This window comes from Miscanthus floridulus, chromosome 17 (assembly GCF_019320115.1).
Source record: "Miscanthus floridulus cultivar M001 chromosome 17, ASM1932011v1, whole genome shotgun sequence".
NCBI classification, from domain to species: domain Eukaryota; kingdom Viridiplantae; phylum Streptophyta; class Magnoliopsida; order Poales; family Poaceae; genus Miscanthus; species Miscanthus floridulus.
In genome coordinates this window covers 8,638,629-8,659,708 of record NC_089596.1, presented here as the reverse complement: position 1 = coordinate 8,659,708, position 21,080 = coordinate 8,638,629, and the positions used below count along the sequence as shown (strand labels likewise).

The 21,080-nt window shown below is 47.0% G+C and overlaps 2 protein-coding genes across 2 annotated transcripts; both read right to left on the bottom strand.

Moving 5' to 3' along the window:
- Nucleotides 1-5,376: 5,376 nt before the first annotated feature.
- LOC136516506 (scarecrow-like protein 9) lies at nt 5,377-6,618 on the bottom strand. The gene has a single exon (XM_066509909.1). The coding sequence runs from the start codon at nt 6,616-6,618 to the stop codon at nt 5,377-5,379; it is 1,242 nt and encodes a 413-aa protein (XP_066366006.1).
- A 9,255-nt stretch (nt 6,619-15,873) lies between these two features.
- Nucleotides 15,874-17,836, bottom strand: LOC136518131 (uncharacterized). The gene is made up of 4 exons (XM_066511797.1): nt 17,528-17,836; nt 17,336-17,439; nt 16,296-16,425; nt 15,874-16,211 (listed from the first exon to the last, which is right to left on the bottom strand). Exons 1-4 carry the CDS (start codon nt 17,666-17,668, stop codon nt 16,173-16,175), a joined length of 414 nt encoding a protein of 137 aa, XP_066367894.1. The 5' UTR covers nt 17,669-17,836; the 3' UTR covers nt 15,874-16,172.
- Nucleotides 17,837-21,080: the final 3,244 nt, after the last annotated feature.

Here is a 21,080-nt window from a genome sequence, read left to right as displayed (position 1 = left end):
TAATGGCTAAACAGTATGCAAGCACTTGCTCTGTTGCACGGTCGATGACACACAGTAAGAAAAGCTGGCTGCTCCCTACTGTTCTAGCTGAAAACCAAGTGAGTTGCAGCTCCTGTAAACATGCAAAGAGCAAGAATACTATTGGCTCACTAATAAGTAACACTAAGGTGCTGTTTGGTTCGGACGTTGGTAACGTGATCCGTTTGCGGAGGGTAATTGATCCCGTTGCATGCTGTTTGTTTTAGGCGCAGTGTAATCGGATCACGCCGTTATCTGATACGGCCCTTCACAAAAGCGATACCGTTGCCATCGCGATGTTATCCAATATCTGAGGTGAAGTGAATAAAGGAAATTCAGCCCGTTAGCTTATTTGTATCTGGCTCATAAGCTATGACTTATCAGCCAACGAATAGTATTTTTCTCACACTAAATCAACCAACAATACTTTCAACCATGGCTTATAAGTCAAACCAGTTCAAAAGAACAGGCGATTTTCGTTGGCTAACGTGGACACTGCGGCCCCGCTTGCTGTTTGCTCTCGCAGTCGTGAGGTGAATAAAGGAAGCACAAAACGACAAATGCATGCAACAGGCAAGCACGAAAGATGCATGCACTGCTTTTTTGTTTACGTTACCGGAGATATAACCAAACAAATCAAGGAAGTGCTTACCATGTTTACGTTACCGCTGTTTATCCGATCCCTTTACGTTTGCGTTTACTTATCTGAACCAAACAGCACCTAAGTTGCTAATTGCTGCAGCAGCTGCCGGCCTGCTAACCTGAAGATAAAAGGTTATTACTTTTGGAAGTGACAAGCTGCAGAATAAAAACAGAGATCAGTTTGGGCGTGAGATGCTGCTGTGAATCTGCAGAGAGAAAAAAACAGCGACCGGACAACCTGCTGTTGAACAGAAACACTGAAGTCCCAAGCAAAAAACAAAAACGAGTAGAGAAAAATGCAAGCTGCTGGACACAGATTGAGATGAAATCGGCAACCGGTGTATACACTAAATCGATCTCAAGCCAGGTGCTACTATAGCTGAAGGAAAGCAGCTCCTATCATCTGCAGTTGCTGACTGAGGAGAAGAAAACAAATGGAAAGAGCTCACGATTCATGAACTGAAGAACAACAGCTCAGTTTCTCTCCAAAATTTCACCGATACAAGCCAAAACAACAGCAATTGATATAGAACTCGAACCACAACCTCATATCATCACGTGAAACCTATTCCAACTGAAAACATTCAAAAAGTTCGATCCTTTCTCATCAATTTCGCAAAATCCAGAAAAAAACTAGGCGACCAACGAATTTTGCCGAATTTCAAATTCCTGGCACTCAGGTGAGAGATTTGTTAGGGATCACCTTAGCCTTGCTCACATATGTCCTAGCATCAAAATCCCTCAAGAAATTTGCCCCAAATCGCTGTCAAATCCGACAAACGAAAAAAAATCCCAAAAATAGCTCCGAAAATCACAGAAAAAGAAAAACTTCGAATTTGAAGACAAGTAAAACCCGAATTTGATCCATGGATTAGTTTGACAGATAAGATTACAGGCCATTCCTAACAGATTTCAAAGTTTGATGGTGAAAAGCTCAATCAAAAGCCACTTCTCTCTCCATGTCTTCCTCTAACCCTAGCCTCTCACAACCACGGATAAGAGCGTGAAAGGTCTAGTTTAATTTTGGATAATTGATAAAACCTATGGACTAATCCTTAATCTAAGTACGTAGACAAGACAGGATGGTCCAAAGTCAAGTGGTGGAGCTAGATGATGGTCATGATTATGGTGGTGACCAAAAGTGATGATCATTCAACTTGGAAAAGAAGAAATAGAAAAACAGAAACCAAGTGTTGATCAAGGCAAAGTTATCAAATAGGTTTTTGTTTTGGCACTCAAGACACCATAGATGGTGTGAGTATTAGGATCGATAGTCGTACTATAAAGAGGAAAAACCTTTGGCTAAGCGGTTATCGAGTGCCACTAGGTGAAGTGATTCAAGTATATGCATTTAGGGACATAGTATGCTAATAATTAACCCTTAAAAATGCTTTAAAAATATACTAACACACGTGCACAAGTGGTGAGATACTTTGGTGTTGGCACATGGAAGAAGGGTGAAGTGAAAAGGAAGAGAAGGGGTCACTCACATGTGACCAGGCGCTGGTCTCGGCATGACCGGACGCATCCGGTGCCTAACCCTAGGTGGTGTGTCTCTGGTTGTTGGACCGGATGCTAGTGGCGAAGGTGGACCGGACGCCTTGGGAACACTGTTACCACGTCCGGTCAGTGAGCCATGGCGCGTGCACTACGGAGGAGAAGAGGACTGGACGCTGGGCGCATCATGTCATCATTGACCGAACGCGTCCGGTCAGAGAGAATCCTCTCTAGTGCCTTTCTGTATTCGATCGGACTCTGAGTGGTGACGAGTCCCGTCAGTCTTGAAGCGCGTCCGGTCACAACTTAACTACGCGAGCGATCGGCTAGTGACCGTTGGAGATGAACGGGCGAGGTTCAAAGGGGCACCATGTGGACGCCATCGGGCAACCGGACACTGGGGTGCGTCCGGTCAGTGGGTCCAGTCGCGCCTGCAGCAGCCAACGACTCTTTGAGCCAAGGAGGCTCTATAAATAGACTTGGGCCGGCTCTAGCTCACTCTCTTGCATATTTTTATTAGTGATGCATCCTTGTGAGCCTAAGCAAACACCTTCAACTCATCCCCTCCATTGATTCATCATCAAAGTGAGATTGAGAGTGATTTCTAGTGCATTTGCTTCAGTGATTGCATCTAGTGGCACTTGTGGATCGTTGTGGCTATGAATTTCTTGTTACTTTTGGTGTTTGCCGACACCTAGACGGCTTGGAGTAGCGGAGGAGCACTGGTACGAGTTGGTGATTGTTTGTGGCCATCTCCCGGTGATTGTGAGGGGTCTTGTATCTTCCTTGACGGAGAGCCGAAAGGTAACTCTAGTGGATTGCTTGTGTCATTGAGTTACCTCACTTGTGGGTAGGTTCTTGAGGCGTCCAAGTGGTGGGCTAGGTGTGTGATACCTATTAGTCGTCGAACCACCAATTGTTGGTCGACACAACAGGGACGTAGCTTGCCGGCAAGCAAGTGAACCTTGGGATAAATCTTGGTGTCATCTCTTGGTATTCATATTGTGATCGATTGTCTCTTGCCAGCATTGGTAACACTCTCTACCACTTTGTATTACATTCACATTCATTTGTGTAGTGGTAGTTGTAGTTTGAGTAGAGTAGCTCTCTTGCTAGTTAGTTGACTAGCTTGCTTAGCCTCTTGGTAGTTGTTAGCTATTTCAACTAGTGTACATTAGTGACATAGCTCTTGAGTGCACCTAGAGATCATAGCAATTACAATTGTTGGTATAGGTGGCTTGCAACCTTTGTAGAGCTAGAGCAAAATTGCATTACGCCACTTAGTGTACTAACCATTTGCTCTAGTGAATTTATAGAGAATTTTTATAGGCTATTCACCCCCTTCTAGCCATTTAGAGCTTTTCAGAGCGACCTACTCTATTTGCACGATTGCACCCAACCGTCACTCCATGTATATATAGGCTCATTAAAAGACAAAAACACCCTTGCATTGAGCACACAACCCAAACACCCTTTTTATATCTAAAAAAATTCAAATACCCTTTAGGGGTAAATTTGTTCATCTTTTCATTGCTACATTGAACAGACCTAGCGCCTTCACGACTTCGCTTTGTCTCGATGCAAGCTTCGCAATGGTGCCACGCATCCTTTGACTCGCTACTTTCTAGTTTTGAGGCCCACCGGTCAAACCCACCGTCGATGGTTTTGAGATCAAAACCACTAAACCGTCCACGTCTGGTTTTAAGGCCCAAACTATCATACCGTCCATCCCTAGTTTTGAGGACCAAACCAGTAAACCCTCATACATGCCTTACCAGGCACTCAAGGCACTCACTGATGTCGACGCATGCCCGACCTCTGCCAAGTTTAACATCTTTGTCTTTCTTCTTGACTTGACCAACACCATCTTCATTGCCAATGTAGATGCATGTCCGACCTCCGCCAAGTGCCACAATGCATGGAGGCCAAGTACCACACTTGTGTCGATCATTCATCACACACACATGTACACATCTCGACCATGTGTTCACAATCTCCCCATTTATGAATGCATTGACCAACACTAAAGCCCAACAAATAAGGTTTGGGCAAAATAGAAAACTCTTGTTCAAGTGTCCAAAAGCCAAGTAAAAGCAAACACAAGGCCACTTGATACGAGGAAGGATCATGAAAATTCTAAGTAAAATCTCTCGGTTCTCAAAAAAGGGCAAAGACTTAACACAACTGAAGATTCAAGTAAGAGAGACAAGAGCTTCATGCAATCCCAAAAAGCACTCAAAGCCATTTCATCCATTGTCAAACAGTCATCACAAATAAACCAATGTTTTTATCCACTTGGTTTCATATCCCCCCCCCCCTGATGATTGAATCTTTGTTATAAACAAAAAACTTTCGTTGTCTAGCCTAACGCGTGCTCAATCTTTGCTATAAAAAAACCTTTGGTTTTCTATGCGCATGACGCATGCGTGTGCGTGTGCCTTTGACCCCTTTGTAAACTGAAATCTATTTTTTTACTTCTTGATACAAAGATACAAACTCTCTTGCGCATTTTTTGAAAAAAAAAGTAATGGTTCTTTCCTGTGGTTTCTAGACTTATTTCTCTATGGATCTGACATATGTGTTTATACAAGAGAAAAATAGGCACTTACATATATATAAAGAACAATATATTTATAGAACATATAAAGAATGACAAACAATGCGCTTCTGGCGAGCGCCCTAGAAGGTCCGTAGGGTTACAGGGGCTGGACCATCCTAGCATACAAGTTCAAATTTTCGATATTACAAAAAATGGTAGACAATCGAGATAAGGGCAGCGACACAACCTATGAAGTGGGTTTGCACCTCCGCTGCTGCCTGCGCGACCAAATTCCGACATCTGGGAAGAGCGCTCCTAGTGCTTCGACATTGGAAGCATTCGGCCCAGCCTCATAGGTGTTTCTTTTCGACACGCTTGATGTGGATAGATCCGTGGCCAAACCCAAACCCACTTCCGTATATAGAACATATAAAGAATGACAGAAACAAAGTATTGCAGCCATTTTTTTTCGTCATAGGCCAGTTAAAAACTGAAGGAAATAAATAAATAAATAAATATATATATATATATATGGAGTATCAAGCCAGAATCCCTCCTTCCATGACAATCTCCTATATCACCTGACAAAAGTAATTTACAGTCTACAGTGTTCTGACTCATCGTGTTCAGGGTTGCATAACAAGGTGCAGATGGTGCATACCACCGTCTGAATCTTACTGTTACTGATCAGTACATGATTCATTAATCTTCCATTTGGACAGTGCATACAGCACTCTCCCTTTCCACCCTTGTAGCAGCCAGCCGTTGTCTTCATCAGCAACAAAGTCCTCATGGTAAATATTTTTCTTCATCAATAATGCTGACTTCATGATGGCAGGATCGACAGGAAGCTGCTCAAACCCAGCCTTGAGGCACCTTGCTTGCCACTGCTGGTAAGTTTCTGGCCTCTCAATCCTGTCAGCACCCTCACATGCTATGATGTTTAAGATCTCCCGCCCAAGCATCCCACCCTCTAACAGCTTTCTCGCTTCATTATCCCGTGAAACATTCGTGTCAAGCGTGTCAAACAGCGAGGAGTAATGGAACAGAAGCTCTTTGAAACGTGTTACGAAGAAGGGGGAACTGTATGATCCATTCAGAATGCCGAAAATAAACACCTTTGGGTTCATCCTCCTCATGATCTTCAGTACCCTATCCCTTGCGCTGTCCATGGCTACTGTCTCATCGCCGAGGTTCTTCATTCGGTACAAGCAGTTGATTATAAGCACTTCATCCTCCTCAATGTTGAGATCTTCGATCTGAATATCTTCATATCGTGAGTAAATGCCCTGATACTGAAAGGGCACCTTGTACATGTTTGCATAGTCAGCCAACAGCTTCCCTGCCCGCTCAATATTCTCCAAGGGGCTGAAACCTGGCCGTGGCACTTCTATACCTGTAATCCGAAGCCTTGGAGGCACTCCTTGCTCACCGAAAAGCTGAATCAGTGATGGCCATTGAAAACCAGTGCAGACACCAAAATCGACGATGTGCACCCTGGAGTGGCCCGCTGACGTTTCCATAATAGTTTGGTTAGCGAAGGTGTATGATGCCCTGTTGAAAGGGCAAACTGCAAGATAAAAGTTGTAGACCTTCGACACGTCGTCTTCGCTTATCCGCTTCGCCAGCATCTTGTGGAACAACTGGCTCCCTGTCCCAGCCAGGCGTGCCTCAAGGCCATTCACGAAGTAAAATGCCAGTCTCTGGCAACACTCATCTCTTGAGGAGTGTTGTCTCATCTTCTTGATGAGCTCACTGGCCAACAGACGGTCATCAGCTGCCACAGCCTGTGCACAGTGGATGAGGAGGGTCCTGAGATCGACCACCTCTTTCTTGAGCTGCCTAGTACCCCGAGACTTCTGTTGAGCAGTTGCTTTGCTTTCACCCTTTGGTGAATTCTTACTTGCTTCCTTTGCAGCCATGTCTCTCAACCTTGCTGTTTCATTGAAATAGTCCGGACCATAGCATAGCAGAACACTGTCGAGCTTATCATTGTGGTTTATTTCGCAAGTGATGGTATAATTTTTACTCCACCCTTCCCTGGTATCCAAGTCTTGGATATATGGAAAGATTGCATATTTGCTCTAGCCGGGTACTTTTTTCGATGTAGCAGTTGTCAGTCTGCAAATGGAAAGCTTGTCGCCATCCAAATGGATCACCATCTTATCGAACCCCTTTGCATCCTTGGCTTCTCTTATAATTTGCAAGGCAGGGAAACCAAATCTCGAGGCCCTCCCAGTGCTTGCCAAAGGCTGATATGGCAGGAAAAGACTCCTGCCATACCGATATGGACTCAATGGGGCTGGCAAGGACTGCAACATGCTGTGACTGGAAATGTCAGTAGTGAAACTGCTTTTGCGAGGCCTTTTGTGATAACTGTTGCTACCCTCACCCGGTCCATCTCCTGCTTCGCCGCTGTGATGAAGCGGTGACCACTTGAGTGAAGGCGGGTATACCTGCTCAAGAATACCGTGGAAGGCCTTCAAAGCGGCCTGAAGAGCAGCCTCTCCTTCATGCGAGCCGACCCTCTCGACCCTCTCATCGATGTCTTCTATCAGGATCTGGCTTATGTGGTGAAGAGCGTTGTTTGGTCTGACCGTTTGGTAGTCTGGACTAACCCCTGCAGCAATCTGAAGGTGGTTCTGTCCGAGGTTGCTACTTGTTAGAATAAACTACTGTTTTTCTTGTGTGGGCTAACAAGTGGTATCAGAGTCGTACAAGCGTCGTCGCCAGACTAACCGCTGGCGATGATGGGCGGTTCGGAGTTGGGCGACAGCAGTGGCACTGCTGTGGCTGCCCAGCCACGACCGGAGGTCGTTGTTCGCACGGTGTGGGAGGTCAGCGGCACTAGTTGGCCGACGCTGACTCGCACCAACTATGGAGAGTGGTCGGTGACCATGAAGGTCAAGCTCAGAGCCTGACGGCCCTGAAATGCTGTTGACAAAGGCACCGACAATGAGGAAGATGACATGTCAGCGTTGGAGGCTATCCTCACTGCTGTATCGGCGGAGTACAGGGAGCCGTTGGGGACGAAGGACTCTGCTAAGGAGGCATGGGAGGCTATTGCGGCGATGCGCGTCGGTTCCGACCACACAAAGAAGGCGACGTCCCAGCTTCTGAAGCAGGAGTACGCCCTCCTCAAGTTCAAGGATGGTGAAACGGTGGAGGACTTCTCCCTCCGCCTGCAGACGCTCATTAGCAAGCTGAAGAGCCATGGCGTCACCATCGACGAAGAGGAGGTGGTCTCTAAGTACCTCCACTCCGTGCCGGCAAAGTACATCCAGATCGCTCTCTCCATAGAGACGATGCTGGACTTATCCACCCTCACCATTGAGGATGTGACAGGCCGTCTGCGGGCAGTGGACGAGCGCCTAGAGCAGGTGACAACAACAAAGGACAGTGGCAAACTGCTGCTGACGGAAGAGGAGTGGGCTACTCGGAGGAACTCTGGGAAGACAGCCTCCTCCAGCCGTGGTGGCGATGGCAAGCGCCCCGGCAAGGCTTCTTCGGAGAAGAAGAAGCAGGTCGACCCCAACGTCTGTCGGCGCTGCGGGAAGATGGGCCATTGGGCACGGGAGTGCCCAAATCGCAAGCAGGAGAAGAAGGCTCAGGCTCACCTGGCGCAAGCCGATGATGAGGATGAGGCCACAATCCTGATGGCGACGTTCTGTGCACTGCACGACGTCGAGGCCGAGGAGAGGGAAGAGGCAACGACGGTGGAAGGACCTAGGAAGGCCCTGAAGATTGTCAACCTCGACGAACCACGCGCCCAAGTTCACCTCGAACGTGTGGGCGCCGACCAGGAGCAGCGGTGGTATCTGGACTCCGGTGCCAGCAACCACATGACGGGCTCCAAGGCATCCTTCTTCGAGCTCGACGACGATGTTACCGGTACGGTGAAGTTTGGTAATGGCTCAAGGGTGGCAATCCAAGGGTGCGGCACCATCATCTTCAGGTGCCAGAATAGGGAGCACCGTGCACTAACGGATGTATACTACATCCCGCAGCTGCGTTCTAGCATCATCAGCATTGGTCAGCTGGATGAGCGCGGTAGCGAGGTACTGATCAAGGACGGAGTCCTTAGGATCAGGGACCGGGAGCAGCGACTTCTTGCCAAGGTGAAGAGGTTCCTGAACCGGTTGTACCTGCTCGACCTGAAGGTGGAGCAGCCGGTGTGCCTGGCGGCAAGGTACTCCGAGGTACCGTGGATGTGGCATGCCCGGTTCGAACATCTCAGCTTCGACGCGCTTGGTCGGCTAGGGAAGATTGTTCGAGGGCTACCCCACATCAAGCATGGAGGCGAGCTGTGTGACAGCTGCCTGGCCGGGAAGTAGAGGAGGCTACCTTTCCCAAAGGCGGCCAAGTATCGCGCGAAGGATGCTCTCGAGCTTGTTAATGGCGACCTCTGCGGGCCGATCACGCCTGCTACAAACGGTGGTCGGTGGTACTTCCTCCTGCTCGTGGATGATTGCAGTAGCTACATGTGGTTGTAACTCCTGACGAGCAAGGACGAATCGGCAGCGGCGATCAAGAAGTTCAAGACGCGCGCGGAGGCCGAGAGCGGCAAGAAGCTCCGCGTGCTGAGGACTGATCGCGGCGGCGAATTCACTTCGGTGGAGTTCGCTATGTACTGCGCGGATCAGGGAGTGGGGCAACACCACACCGCGCCGTACTCGCCACAACAGAATGGCGTGTGGAGAGGCGGAACCAGACGGTGGTCGGCATGGCCCGATCCATGATGAAGGTCAAAGGCATGCCGGCAAGGTTCTGAGGAGAGGCGATGACCACGGCGGTGTTCATCCTCAACCGCGCTTCGACCAAGGCCCTGATGGCCAAGACGCCATTCGAAGCTTGGTATGGACGCAAGCCGAGCGTGTCCTTCCTCTGGACATTTGGCTGCATCGGCCACGTTAGGAAGACGAAGCCGAACCTTACCAAGCTGGAGGACAGGAGCACACCTATGGTGTTCCTGGGCTACGCGGAGGGTATCAAGGCGTACCGGCTCTACGACCCACGCGAAGACAAGGTGCTTGTCTCGCGCGACGTTGTGTTTGACGAGGAAGCGGCTTGGGACTGGAGTAGTCCGAGCACGGGGGAAGCGGGCGGCTTCACCAGCACCTTCGTCGTCGAGCACTTGGTCATCCACGGTGGTGGAGATGCTGGGGAAGGGGTGCCGAGCACTCCGACGATAGAACCGAGCACTCCTGGGGCAGTGTCGAGCACTTCGGGAGGGATTCCGAGCACTCCGGGAGGAGGGCCAAGCACTCTTGGAGGGATACCGAGCACGCCAGGAATAGTGTCGGGAGGTTCTACAGTGGTGGTGACCACTTCAGGACGGGTGTCGAGCACTCCTGTGGTGGAGCCAAGACGTCTTGTAGTAGTGTCGACCACTCCAAGACTGAGGCTGGACACTCCTACAGTGTGGCCAAACACTGCAGGAGTTATGACGAGCTGTCCAGAAGTAGTGCCAAGCACTCAAGGTGCTGTGCCAAGCACTCCGGCGGAACAGGGAACTCCATTGACGCCGATCGAGTTTGTCTCACCTCTAAGTAACATCACTGAGTTTGTGGATGCCTTCCACGAAGGTGAGGAGATGCGGTTCCGCAAGCTGGACGACATCGTCGGCGGCACAGGTCCCTCAGGTCTGGCGGGCAGGCTGCTCAACGACACAGAGCTACTACTCGTCAATGCAGAGGAACCACTCATGTTCGCGCTAGCCGGGCGACGGGCGATGCTGGAGGAGATGAAGGCGATCGAGGAAAACGAGACTTGGCAGCTCGTTGATCCACCTCCAGGATGTCGTCCGATCAGCCTGAAGTGGGTGTACAAGGTCAAGCGGGACGAGCTCGGTGCCATTGTCAAGCACAAAGCGCGTCTCGTCGCCTGAGGCTTTGTTCAGCGCGAGGGCATAGACTTCGAGGAGGTCTTTACGCTAGTAGCGCGCATGGAGTCGGTCCGTTTGCTACTAGCCTTTGCAGCAGCAAAAGACTGGCGCGTCCATCACTTGGACGTTAAATCGACCTTCCTCAACGGCGAACTGGCGGAGATGGTCTTTGTCAAGCAACCTCCAGGTTTCGCCATCAAAGGAGAGGAGCATAGGGTGCTCCGACTGCGTAAGGCGCTCTACGGGCTGCGGCAGGCCCCCCGAGCATGGAACGCCAAGCTTGACGCCACGCAGGGCGAGCTTGGGTTTCAAAGGTGCGCAACCGAGCACGCGCTCTACAGACGACGACGGGGGAAGGAGGAGCTCGTCGTTGGTGTGTATGTGGATGACTTAATCGTCACCGGCGCGCGCACGAAGGATATCAACAGCTTCAAGCGCGAGATGGCAGCTCGTTTTCGAATGAGCGATCTCGGCGCACTCTCCTACTACCTCGACATCGAGGTGAGACAAGGGAAGGAGGAACTCACGCTCGGTCAGAGCGCGTATGCCTCCAAGCTGTTGGAGAGGAGCGGCATGGCTGAGTGCAAGTCATGCGTGACTCCAATGGAGGAGCAGCTGAAACTGACGAAGGCCAGCACCGCGGCGAAGGTGGATGCGACACTCTACTGGAGCATCGTCGGCGATCTGCGCTACCTAGTCCACACGAGGCTGGACATTGCGTTCGTCGTGGGCTACGTCAGTCGCTTCATGGAGGATCCTAGAGAGGATCACTGGGCTGCGGTGAAGCGGCTACTGCGCTATGTCAAGGGAACGGTGGATCATAGGATCATCTTCCCAAAGACTAGCGAGAGTAGGCTGCAGCTCACTGTGTTCAGCGATGCAGACATGGCGGGGGACATCGACAGACGACGGAGCACCTCTGGCGTGCTCGTCTTCCTCAGGTCGGCCCCAATTTCATGGCTGTCGCTGAAACAGAAGGTGGTGGCGCTATCTACGTGCGAGGCAGAGTACGTAGCGGCGGCCACAGCGGCGTGCCAAGTTGTGTGGCTACGCCGGCTGCTGGACGAGCTGACCAGCGTGGAAGCTCACCCACCAACACTGATGGTAGACAACCAACCCGCCATCGCCCTCGCGAAGAATCCAGTTCTGCACGACCGCAGCAAACACATCGACGTGAAATTCCACTTCCTTAGGGACTGTGTCGATGGAGGGCAGATCATCATCGAGTTCGTCGAAACTGGTCGGCAACTCGCGGACGTCCTCACCAAGCCGCTCGGACGTCTTTGACTCACGGAGCTGAAGGAGATGATCGGCATGGAGGGGTACAAGGGATAGCAGTAGGTTTAGGGGAAGATTGTTAGAATAAACTATTGTTTTCCTTGTGTGGGCCAACACTACTGACATTGTACATTCCAGGGATGGTGACTACACCAGAGAATTGCATGTTTGATTCATTGGTTGATTGGGAGAAGAACGAGGGATCACATAGTCTTTGGTCATACAGTGTGAGTTGTTGCTGAGAAGAAGAGGAAGAAAAGCCATGTTGTCGTTGTCCAGGAGTTGTAATGGTGTGCAGATCATCCATGGGAGGCTCCATCACCATCGAATATTAACCACACTGGAAGGATTATTATCCCTTCAATAGAACACAAGTGTTCAGCTTGTCTCTGAGAGGAAAACTAGTTTGTATTCCAATGAATTTTCTGCAAAGATAACAAAAATTAGGTCCATCTTACTCGTATGCTGGATTAATCCGTTATAATTCATGCACTTAATATTCAAAGTTTTGTTAATAAATGTTTTTAGATAATAGGTTATTTTTTTTGAAAAAAAACCTATTATCTAAAAACATTACATCAGCTAGATTCTACTGTCACTAGCAAAGCATGTTTTTACCTAGGCGGGGATGTGGTGGTGCTTAGGTGTCACATTAGTGGTACAAACGTCAACAAACGGATATGATCAACCCATGCACACATGCACTGTGATGGGTTGATGATGTTAGAAAAGAAAACGACTGTTAGCTTTATTTGCCTATTAAGAATCTTCTTGTTGGCATCAGTGGCACATATGAAAGACTCATTTACAACATTTCTTGCAGCAATTATGGACGCTCCTAATTTTTCTTATCTCTTGTCTAAGCTGGAGGATGCATGCATAATGCCTAATCTAGCTTGGACATGAAGAGCAAGCGTTGAAGCTGTACTTCACATACCTTTATTAATAGCAATGTCACCTATGTCCAAGGCCTTCAGCAGGAGGTGGCAGGAAGAAGAGGGCATGTCTTTCACTCCAGGCAATGCAAGCAAGACTTGAGGTGCCCTTTGATGTTGTTACACTGAACAGTGAGACTGGCATCAATGTAAACCAAGCAAAGTTATCACCTCCCATTGCCCTTTGTTTTTCTCTAATTTCTTCTCAAGCAACACCGCCCATGGGGATGTCGACATCCAGGATGCAGACAGAGAATGGTCCAGACTATATTCTCATCCTCTCTATAAACTTAACTCTGCAGCTTGGAAGATCGATAACAGGCAAAAATTGGGAGCAAAGACCAAAGAGAGAGACCACTTGATGAGATCAGCTGGTTAGGTTTCCGTGCCCATGAAGGAGTTTGACAATATCATCCATCTGCCCACCTAACTAGCATGAAGGTTAATGTGAATAATATGATGGATTTATATCCTAACAATAGGCCTACTAATGCTTTACAAAATTTGTTGACCATATAGATGAAGTCATAACTGTTCACCCAAAAAATGAGAATGATACTATACACATGAAGGTTTTGTTCACCCATATGGCAAACTTGTATGTGGAACTACAAGTGAAATATCAGATAATGATGGCCCAATGCAATACTTCAGAATGGCCCCGTTCGCTTCGCTGAAAAAATAAGCTGAAACACTGTTCTGGCTAATTTGTTGTGAGAGAAAAACACTGTTCCGGCTGAAAAAACAAGTTGAAAAAGACGGATTAAAAGAGGTGTAGTAGGGTTTTTTATTTTGTTTCCTGTGTGTTGTAGGGTTTTTTTTTGTTTTGGCAGTTGATTATATTTCATGGACAGCAGAGATGCATATACTTTTTTTATGGGTCTCCAAGTTTCAGCATTTTGCCCACAGGTGTCCCATCTGTAGCAAACTGCAAGGTAGTCAGCAGCAAATATATATTTGATAAAGTAGATGCAGTCACACCATATTACGTAACAGCAGGCACAAGCCACCAAGAAATGAACCTTTTTTCTTCACTGATGATGAAAACTAGAGTAATAAACTAATAATGGACTGGCAGACAGTCGACGACACTCGTATAAGATGGAGAGTGATAGAAACAAATGAATCCAGGTTGGTATGGGTGAACCAGTCAAAAATCATATTTTTTCATCCTTTTTCTTGTAAAGAATGAAGATAAGTCGACTTACTAAAGTTAATGAGAGTCAAAAAAACGTCTAGAAATGGCACCTGTGAAACAAATGCAGGTGCATAGTCCTATATACATCATCCATTCCAAAATTATAAGACGTTTTGGCTTTTCTAAATATATTATTTTTACTATGTATTAGACATATTGTATATCTAAGTACATATAAAAAATTATGTATCTAGAAAAGTCAAAATGTCTTGTAATTTGGAATGGAGGAAGTATATGCTGTTGAAAATGACAGTCTAATTAAATTTGCAAATCAATAATTCTTCGAGATGCAAGGTTGTTCAAACCTGGTGTTCTATTCTGGCAGGGTCATTGCAGAAGCATGTTCATTTGGTGCTGGCAGATCTGGCAGCCAGGCATACCCTACATCTCCATTATCTGGTGCAAACTTTTCCATGGAAGATTTTTTAGCAGCTTTTAACCGTATTTCTGACAGCAATCATGCACCACAGCACCAGGGTATACACAGTTCTGGCAGTGGTATTAACGAATGATGCTTCTGACCAAACAGATTGGAACCTATGACAAGGCAAAATGCCCTCGTATCGATGACTCCAATGGAAAAGGCAGAATGATACATACAGGACGATATACACCTGTTGCTAGTTGCTGCACCTGCTGCCGGCCTGCTAACCTGCAGACTTTTGGAAGTGACAAGCTGCAGAATAAAAACAGAGATCAGTTTGGGCGTGTGATGCTACTGTTACTGCTGTCAATCTGCAGAGAGAGAGAAAAACAGCTACTGGACAACTTGCTGTTGAACAGAAACACTGAAGTCCCAAGCAAACACAAAACGAGTACAGAAAAATGCAAGCAGCTGGCCACAGATTGAGATGAAATCGGCAACCGGTGTATACACTGAATCGATCTCAAGTCAGGTGCTACCATCTGTAGCAAACTACAAGGCAGTCAGCAGCAGATATATATTTGATAAAGTAGATGCAGTCTCACCATAGTGCGTAAACAGCAGGCATTAAAGCAGGCTGGTATTAAAGCTGACTGATAAGCCAGCTAAAACTGTTTTATTGTGAGAGAAAAATACTGTAGATTCTAGCTGATAAGTCGGCTGATAAGTTCAAGCGAACAGGCCAGCTACAAAGAAATGAACCTTTCCTTCTCTGATGATGAAAACTAGAGTGGTAAAGTAATAATGGACTGGCAGACAGTCGACGACACTACGTACAAGATGCAGGTACAGCTAATGGTGTCAAATGGAGAGTGATAGAAACAAATGAATCCTGGTTGGTACGGTTGAACCAATAATTTTTTTTCCCATCCTTTTCTCGTAAAGAATGAAGAATGAGTCCATTTAAGTTACGAAGTCTAAAAACTCCTTTTCTTGTAAAGTTAAGGAGTCTAAAAACAGTCTGGAAATGGCACCGGGAAACAAATGCAGATGTATACATATATGCTATTGAAAATGGCATGTCTAATTATATTTGCAAATCAGTAATTCTTCATGCTGCAAGGCTGTTCAAACCTGGTGCTATATCCTGGCAAAGCCATCGCAAAAGCATGTTCATTTGGTGCTGGCAGATCTGGTAGCCAGGCATACCTCCATCTCCATATCATCTGGTGCAAACTTTTCCATGGAAGATTATTTTTAGCAGCTCTTAACCATATTTCTGACAGTAATCATGCACCAGGATATTCTAGAACAGAGCTCTGGCATTGGGTTTATGGAATGATGCTTCTGACCAAACAGATCGGAACCTATGCAAAGGCAAAATGCCCTCGTATCAGTAACTCCAATGGAAAAAGCACAATGATACATACAGGACGATATGATTCATCTGATAAAATAAAGCTGCCTTACAGCTTGCTTTTGCATAAAATCGCCTGTAACAGAACCCAGAACAATTCATGTGTTAAAAGTTGTACATTAATTCACAGCTTGATGCAAGTGAATATTGTTTTACTGCAAACTCAGTGATCAACATTTTTGCCCTCTGATTGAGGAATCCATAGGCAGTGTTCTACTTCACACTGAACTAATCCCATAGTACCAAAATTACACTGGGGTTGGGAAATAACATTACAACTCAGAACCATTTTGATACAATGCTCGTTCTAAGATGCTCCTTAATCTACACTGTCCTGGTGAGTCTCTTCTGGCTGACACGGTGAACAAAGGTCACATGGTATGTGCACCCAAGGAGCCTCTCAAAAGTGAGCCAAACTGTATACTAGAGTCCATGAAAGCTGCAAGCAACAAAAAGGAAAATAAAATGTCAATGACTAAATCAAGATTGGTCCTTTCCTTTTGAAGTAGAATAGAATAGTTACCAGGAAAAGGGTGAACGAAGCGAAAAGACCCTCCTGAAGTAGCGCCCCATGGCCTCCATATTCCTCCTCGTCAATCTTCAACAGGTATGTGTAGTACCAATAGATAATGCCAGTCGAGATGGTCAGAAATCTGTAAAAGAGGCCGCATTATGTGTCATATTAGAATACAACCATAGTAAAAGTTCACATGGTGAGGTCAAATAAAGTTATAAAGATCAAACCCAAAAGTCGCCATAATTTTTTAGCAATGGATAATGACATCTCGGTCATGGAAACAAATTTGTTTTGCGTAGCAACCAGCATGTCATTTGCTTAGCATTCATCTGAAACTTAGCACTTAGCAGGAAATCAACCATGGTTCTATTCTGCAAGTCTTTTCCTGTTTGCTAAGGCCACCTTAAAAGTATTTGTACACTCAGTCCTGACCAAGACGCATTATGGAAAACCATGTCCTCCTACTTACAGCCCGAAGATAGTCTAGAGTGCGAATAAACTCCATCAAAGAAGACAGAGAAGACTGAACTGAATCGTTGAAGTAGACAGCTACATACCGCCAGAGCTGTGTCACGGCAGTACCATTTGGCAGGAACTAGAATTCTGGGCATCGAAAATAGCCCAAGCGCACTGTTATACAGAGGTAGAAACTCTCAAATTTAGCTACTGCCAGGCTAATCAGATCCCTAACTCACAAGTAAACGCAAGGGGTGACAGCAGATCTGACCGCACATGTGACTAGTAGCAGTGATGAAAACGTCCCTGAACCGACAAACAAAATTGAGGAACCAATCACTCTCCTGAATTCCAATCACACAAACAATATCAATTTAACAGTGGCCATGCCCATCGCAATGTCCCAGAGCTAGAAAATCGATATGATATCTATCTAATCTAATTGTAACAAATTACAAAGTGTATGTACGTACAAAAGGGCTTAGCTTCGCTTATGTGCGCGTAGGTGAAGCTACAGATCTACACACGGCAAGGCTGGAGTTTGACAAGATGGGAGAGAGAGAGAGAGGTGTTAGGAGGGGGGGACTGACAGTGCGATCCAGACGGCGCCGACGAGGGGGACGGCTCCCCAGAGCAGGCCGCAGATGAGCCCCACCGCCTGGCGGATCCAGTGCACCGCGTCCAGCAGTTGGTCCTGCCACAGCCCGGCCGAGCGGAGACGAGAGCGTCAGCACGGCAGCAGCTACCGGCGCGCGTGCGGGGAAACGAGGGGCGGGGCGTACCTTGTCCCAGGAGGCCTCCGGGTCGAGGTACCTCGCGAGCTTGGAGGACAGCGCGTGGCCGCCGCCGCCGCCGTTTGACTGCTGCGCCTGCGCCTGCGCCTGCGCGCGCGACTGCTTCGCCGACGACCTGGCCTTGGCCATCCCTCGCCCTCGCTGCCGCTCGCTGCGTGTGGGGGGAGTAGAAGTGGATGGAGCGGCGGCGGGATCCCCGAGGCGAGGCGGGGGCGTTGGGAGATGGGATCGCGGGCGGTCGCGGCGGCGGCGCACGTGGGGGAAAAAATCGAAATCGAGGCAAACCGCAAAAGCAGTTGGCTCAAAACTCAAAAGCCACCCCCACAGCTTTTGGTATTTGCGTTTATGCAAATCGGATGACCGCATTTTACCGTTTTCGTTTAAAATTACACCAACTTTTGGTACAAACGAATTCGCTACAAACCGGACAGTTTGACTTCAAATCTGCATTCAGATTTTTTTTTTCTATAAACTTTGCTGACAGTGAGTGTCCACTCGGTGACGATGGACTCCGAAGGATGGTCGTTATAATGGTCAGGACATGGTACAAGTATAGAAAATAAAGTTTCGTTTGGCAACACTTTGTTCCGCGAGATTTTGGGCTAGCGCTCAAACACCAGCCCCATGCATTTTTCACTCTCCGCTCCCGCATGTCTCCCTCATCTTCTCCTTCCATGCCTCCCCGTACTCCTCCTATCGCCACCTCCTACCGTCATCGCTCTTCGCTTCCTCGACTGTCATGCCCTGTTGTCTTCTCTCTCAGATCCATGTGGTGGAGGCCTCTCTCTTTGTGACAGTAGGAGGCGGCGAGGTCCAGCAAGAAGAGGTGAACCACCATCCCGCCTATCCAGCGCCCTCTGCTTGCGGCTCCTCGACTGCAACAATGGTCGGACCTCTGCTGCGGTCGCACATGGAACTAGTGTGAGAAGAATCCCTACCGATGGTATTTTCTGTGGGTGGGGAGCTGGTGGAGCTAAAGTGGCGGAGAGCCAATTGAGAGCACCTACCAAATGGCCTCTAAAATATGTAGATTTATAATGATTTTCCACCATGTCATTTTATTGATATAGGGGTGAAACATTAAATGGATATTTTCTGCCGAGGCAACTTGTTCTACAATAGTACCTTGACCAACTCTGGGCCCAATAGAAGCAAGCCCTATGGCCAATCCAGCAGCAACAACGGAAGCGGCAGCAATTAGTGGATTCGTGGTGAGTTCGCAAGCCCTATGGCCAATCCAGCAGCAACAACGGAAGCGGCAGCAATTAGTGGATTCGTGGTGAGTTCCTCGTGTAAAAAAAGATAGAGAAATGGTTAAGGATACGATCAACCAAGAAACTATTACTTTCAATTTCTAAGCTCCATCCGGTAGAAGTAACTCATAAGTACAAATAAATGATAATCAAAATTGTCTAAATTACATCAAGATCTCGTTTTTATTTTTTAATCATTTAGAGGTATGAATGTTTGGGCCCGTTCTTATCCCTACGTATCCAACTTCTTTTTCAGATTTGTACTATCCAAAACTGAATATTTAATATCTGATATCATATCTAATTCTGAATACTCAAAGTCAAATATCTTATATGGATCTATATTATTTTATTAGTATACTCGACTATCCGTTGACCAAACTAGACGCAAACTGTCGCGCGCGCCGCTGCCGATCCGCACGCGACAACTTTAGGATCTTTGTAACAGTAGAGTGACACGGAGTACCCCATATGGCAAACCAACACACATAACATCCAACATCATGCCCAACTATCCAGGTTATTATGCTTATAGGAAAATACATGATTCACAAAGTTTATACAGTTTTAGTTTCTCCCTCTAGGCTCAACTCTTCAATCTCTCGCTCGAATTCTTATCGGAGTTAACTTGCAGCTCATCTTGGATTCGCCCAATCCAAGATCTACTATGCAACGGTGAATAGAGCGCTACATCGCATCCACCGGGGCAACAATACCTACAAAACAATTTAACGGCAGCGCCGTGAGTACATTTCGTACTTGCAGAACTTAATTCCAACACATAGATATTTGGTGGATGCAAAGAATAGGGTTAATTGGATCTGTGCCATTATAATTATCACATTTTTAAGCGCACCATTACTATTCGTCTAACTACGCCAGTGCCATTATAATTCTATGATTGTTTGAGACACGCCACTATGTACGCCCGACGCCGTCTTGGACCCACTATCAGGCGTACATGAGGGAGCCATATTTTCATATGGTCTGTTTTGCCCTCCCGCGAGATGATAAGGATGCCGACGCCCGCCTTCTGTTTGCAATCGCCGTCCCCGTTCCCCACTGTTTTCCCCAATCCCTAACCCTAGAACAGCGACAGTAATCCTCTGCGGTAGGCAGCTGCCTCTTCTCCCCTTCCCATTGTCGTCTGGAGATGACGAGCGCCGCATCCTCCAGCTCGGCCCAGAAGGGTGACCTCCCTAGGATTGACTTCCCCAAGTGCCATCTGAAGGTGATTAAATGCAGGAGCAAGAATAATGATGTGTACTACAAGTGCCCTAACCATTTCCCGGTATGTTGGTTGGTTGGCTTTAGCTTCATCTGTGGGTTATCTATTTTTCTAGTCGGATTGAGAAATATTGTTTGTTCAAGCAGAATAACAGCCGTTGTCCATACTACTGGTATGAGGAACCCTATCTGGAATGCTTGCGCTGCAATCACCCTGAGCTGCTGAATCCGGGTCCTACAAAAGAAGAGAAATCAGTTGTAGAAACCATTACAGAAGAGGTCAATGGCGACCTGAAACACCAGATGTGTTAGTTGAAGCTCCAGGTGTCTGAGATGAAGGGCGAGCTTAGTGAAGTGATGCTGAAGCTCATGGAAGCCAAGGAAGAAATTAAAGAAGAGATTGCTAAGGGAAAGTCTCCAACATTGTTTACTTATGACCTTAGTTAGGTGTAGGTTAGTTGTCAATTTAGTTGGCAGTGTGTTGAACTGAATGTACTCCAGTTGACCTTGAATGTAGCTGGCTATTATCTGAACTGAAGAACTTGTGTTTGCCATGCTTTTGTTTAGTTTGTTTATGAATCTGCCTCAAATCCATCAATTTTAGTACCCAGATAGTTTGAAATCTTTTAACTTTGCTAAGGGCTTCAAAGCATCTAAAGTTTGTGAGCTCTGATGGTACATGTGAGCATGTGAATAAAATTTAGACCAACTGAGAAGTGACTCAGTGAGGGAAATGAGCTACAAGTTTTGAGTTATGAGAACCGCTACAAGCTATAGTAGATGATGGCCTTGTACCTCCTATGTGCACGGTGACCACAAATTCAGTGCTCGTGCATGCAGAACAGAAAGCAAAACATGTAGTCCTATCTAATTACAGGCACAATACTTAACTAACAGAAACATGGCAACATGTCAAGCAGAGAAAAAATATTAGTTCCCAGAACATGTATTTATCTGAACGGAACATTTTCATCTTAACATCCATTACAGATGCAACATTCTAGAAGTAAACATGGCAACATTCGACCATTACAGATGCAACTTTCCAGAAGTAAACATGG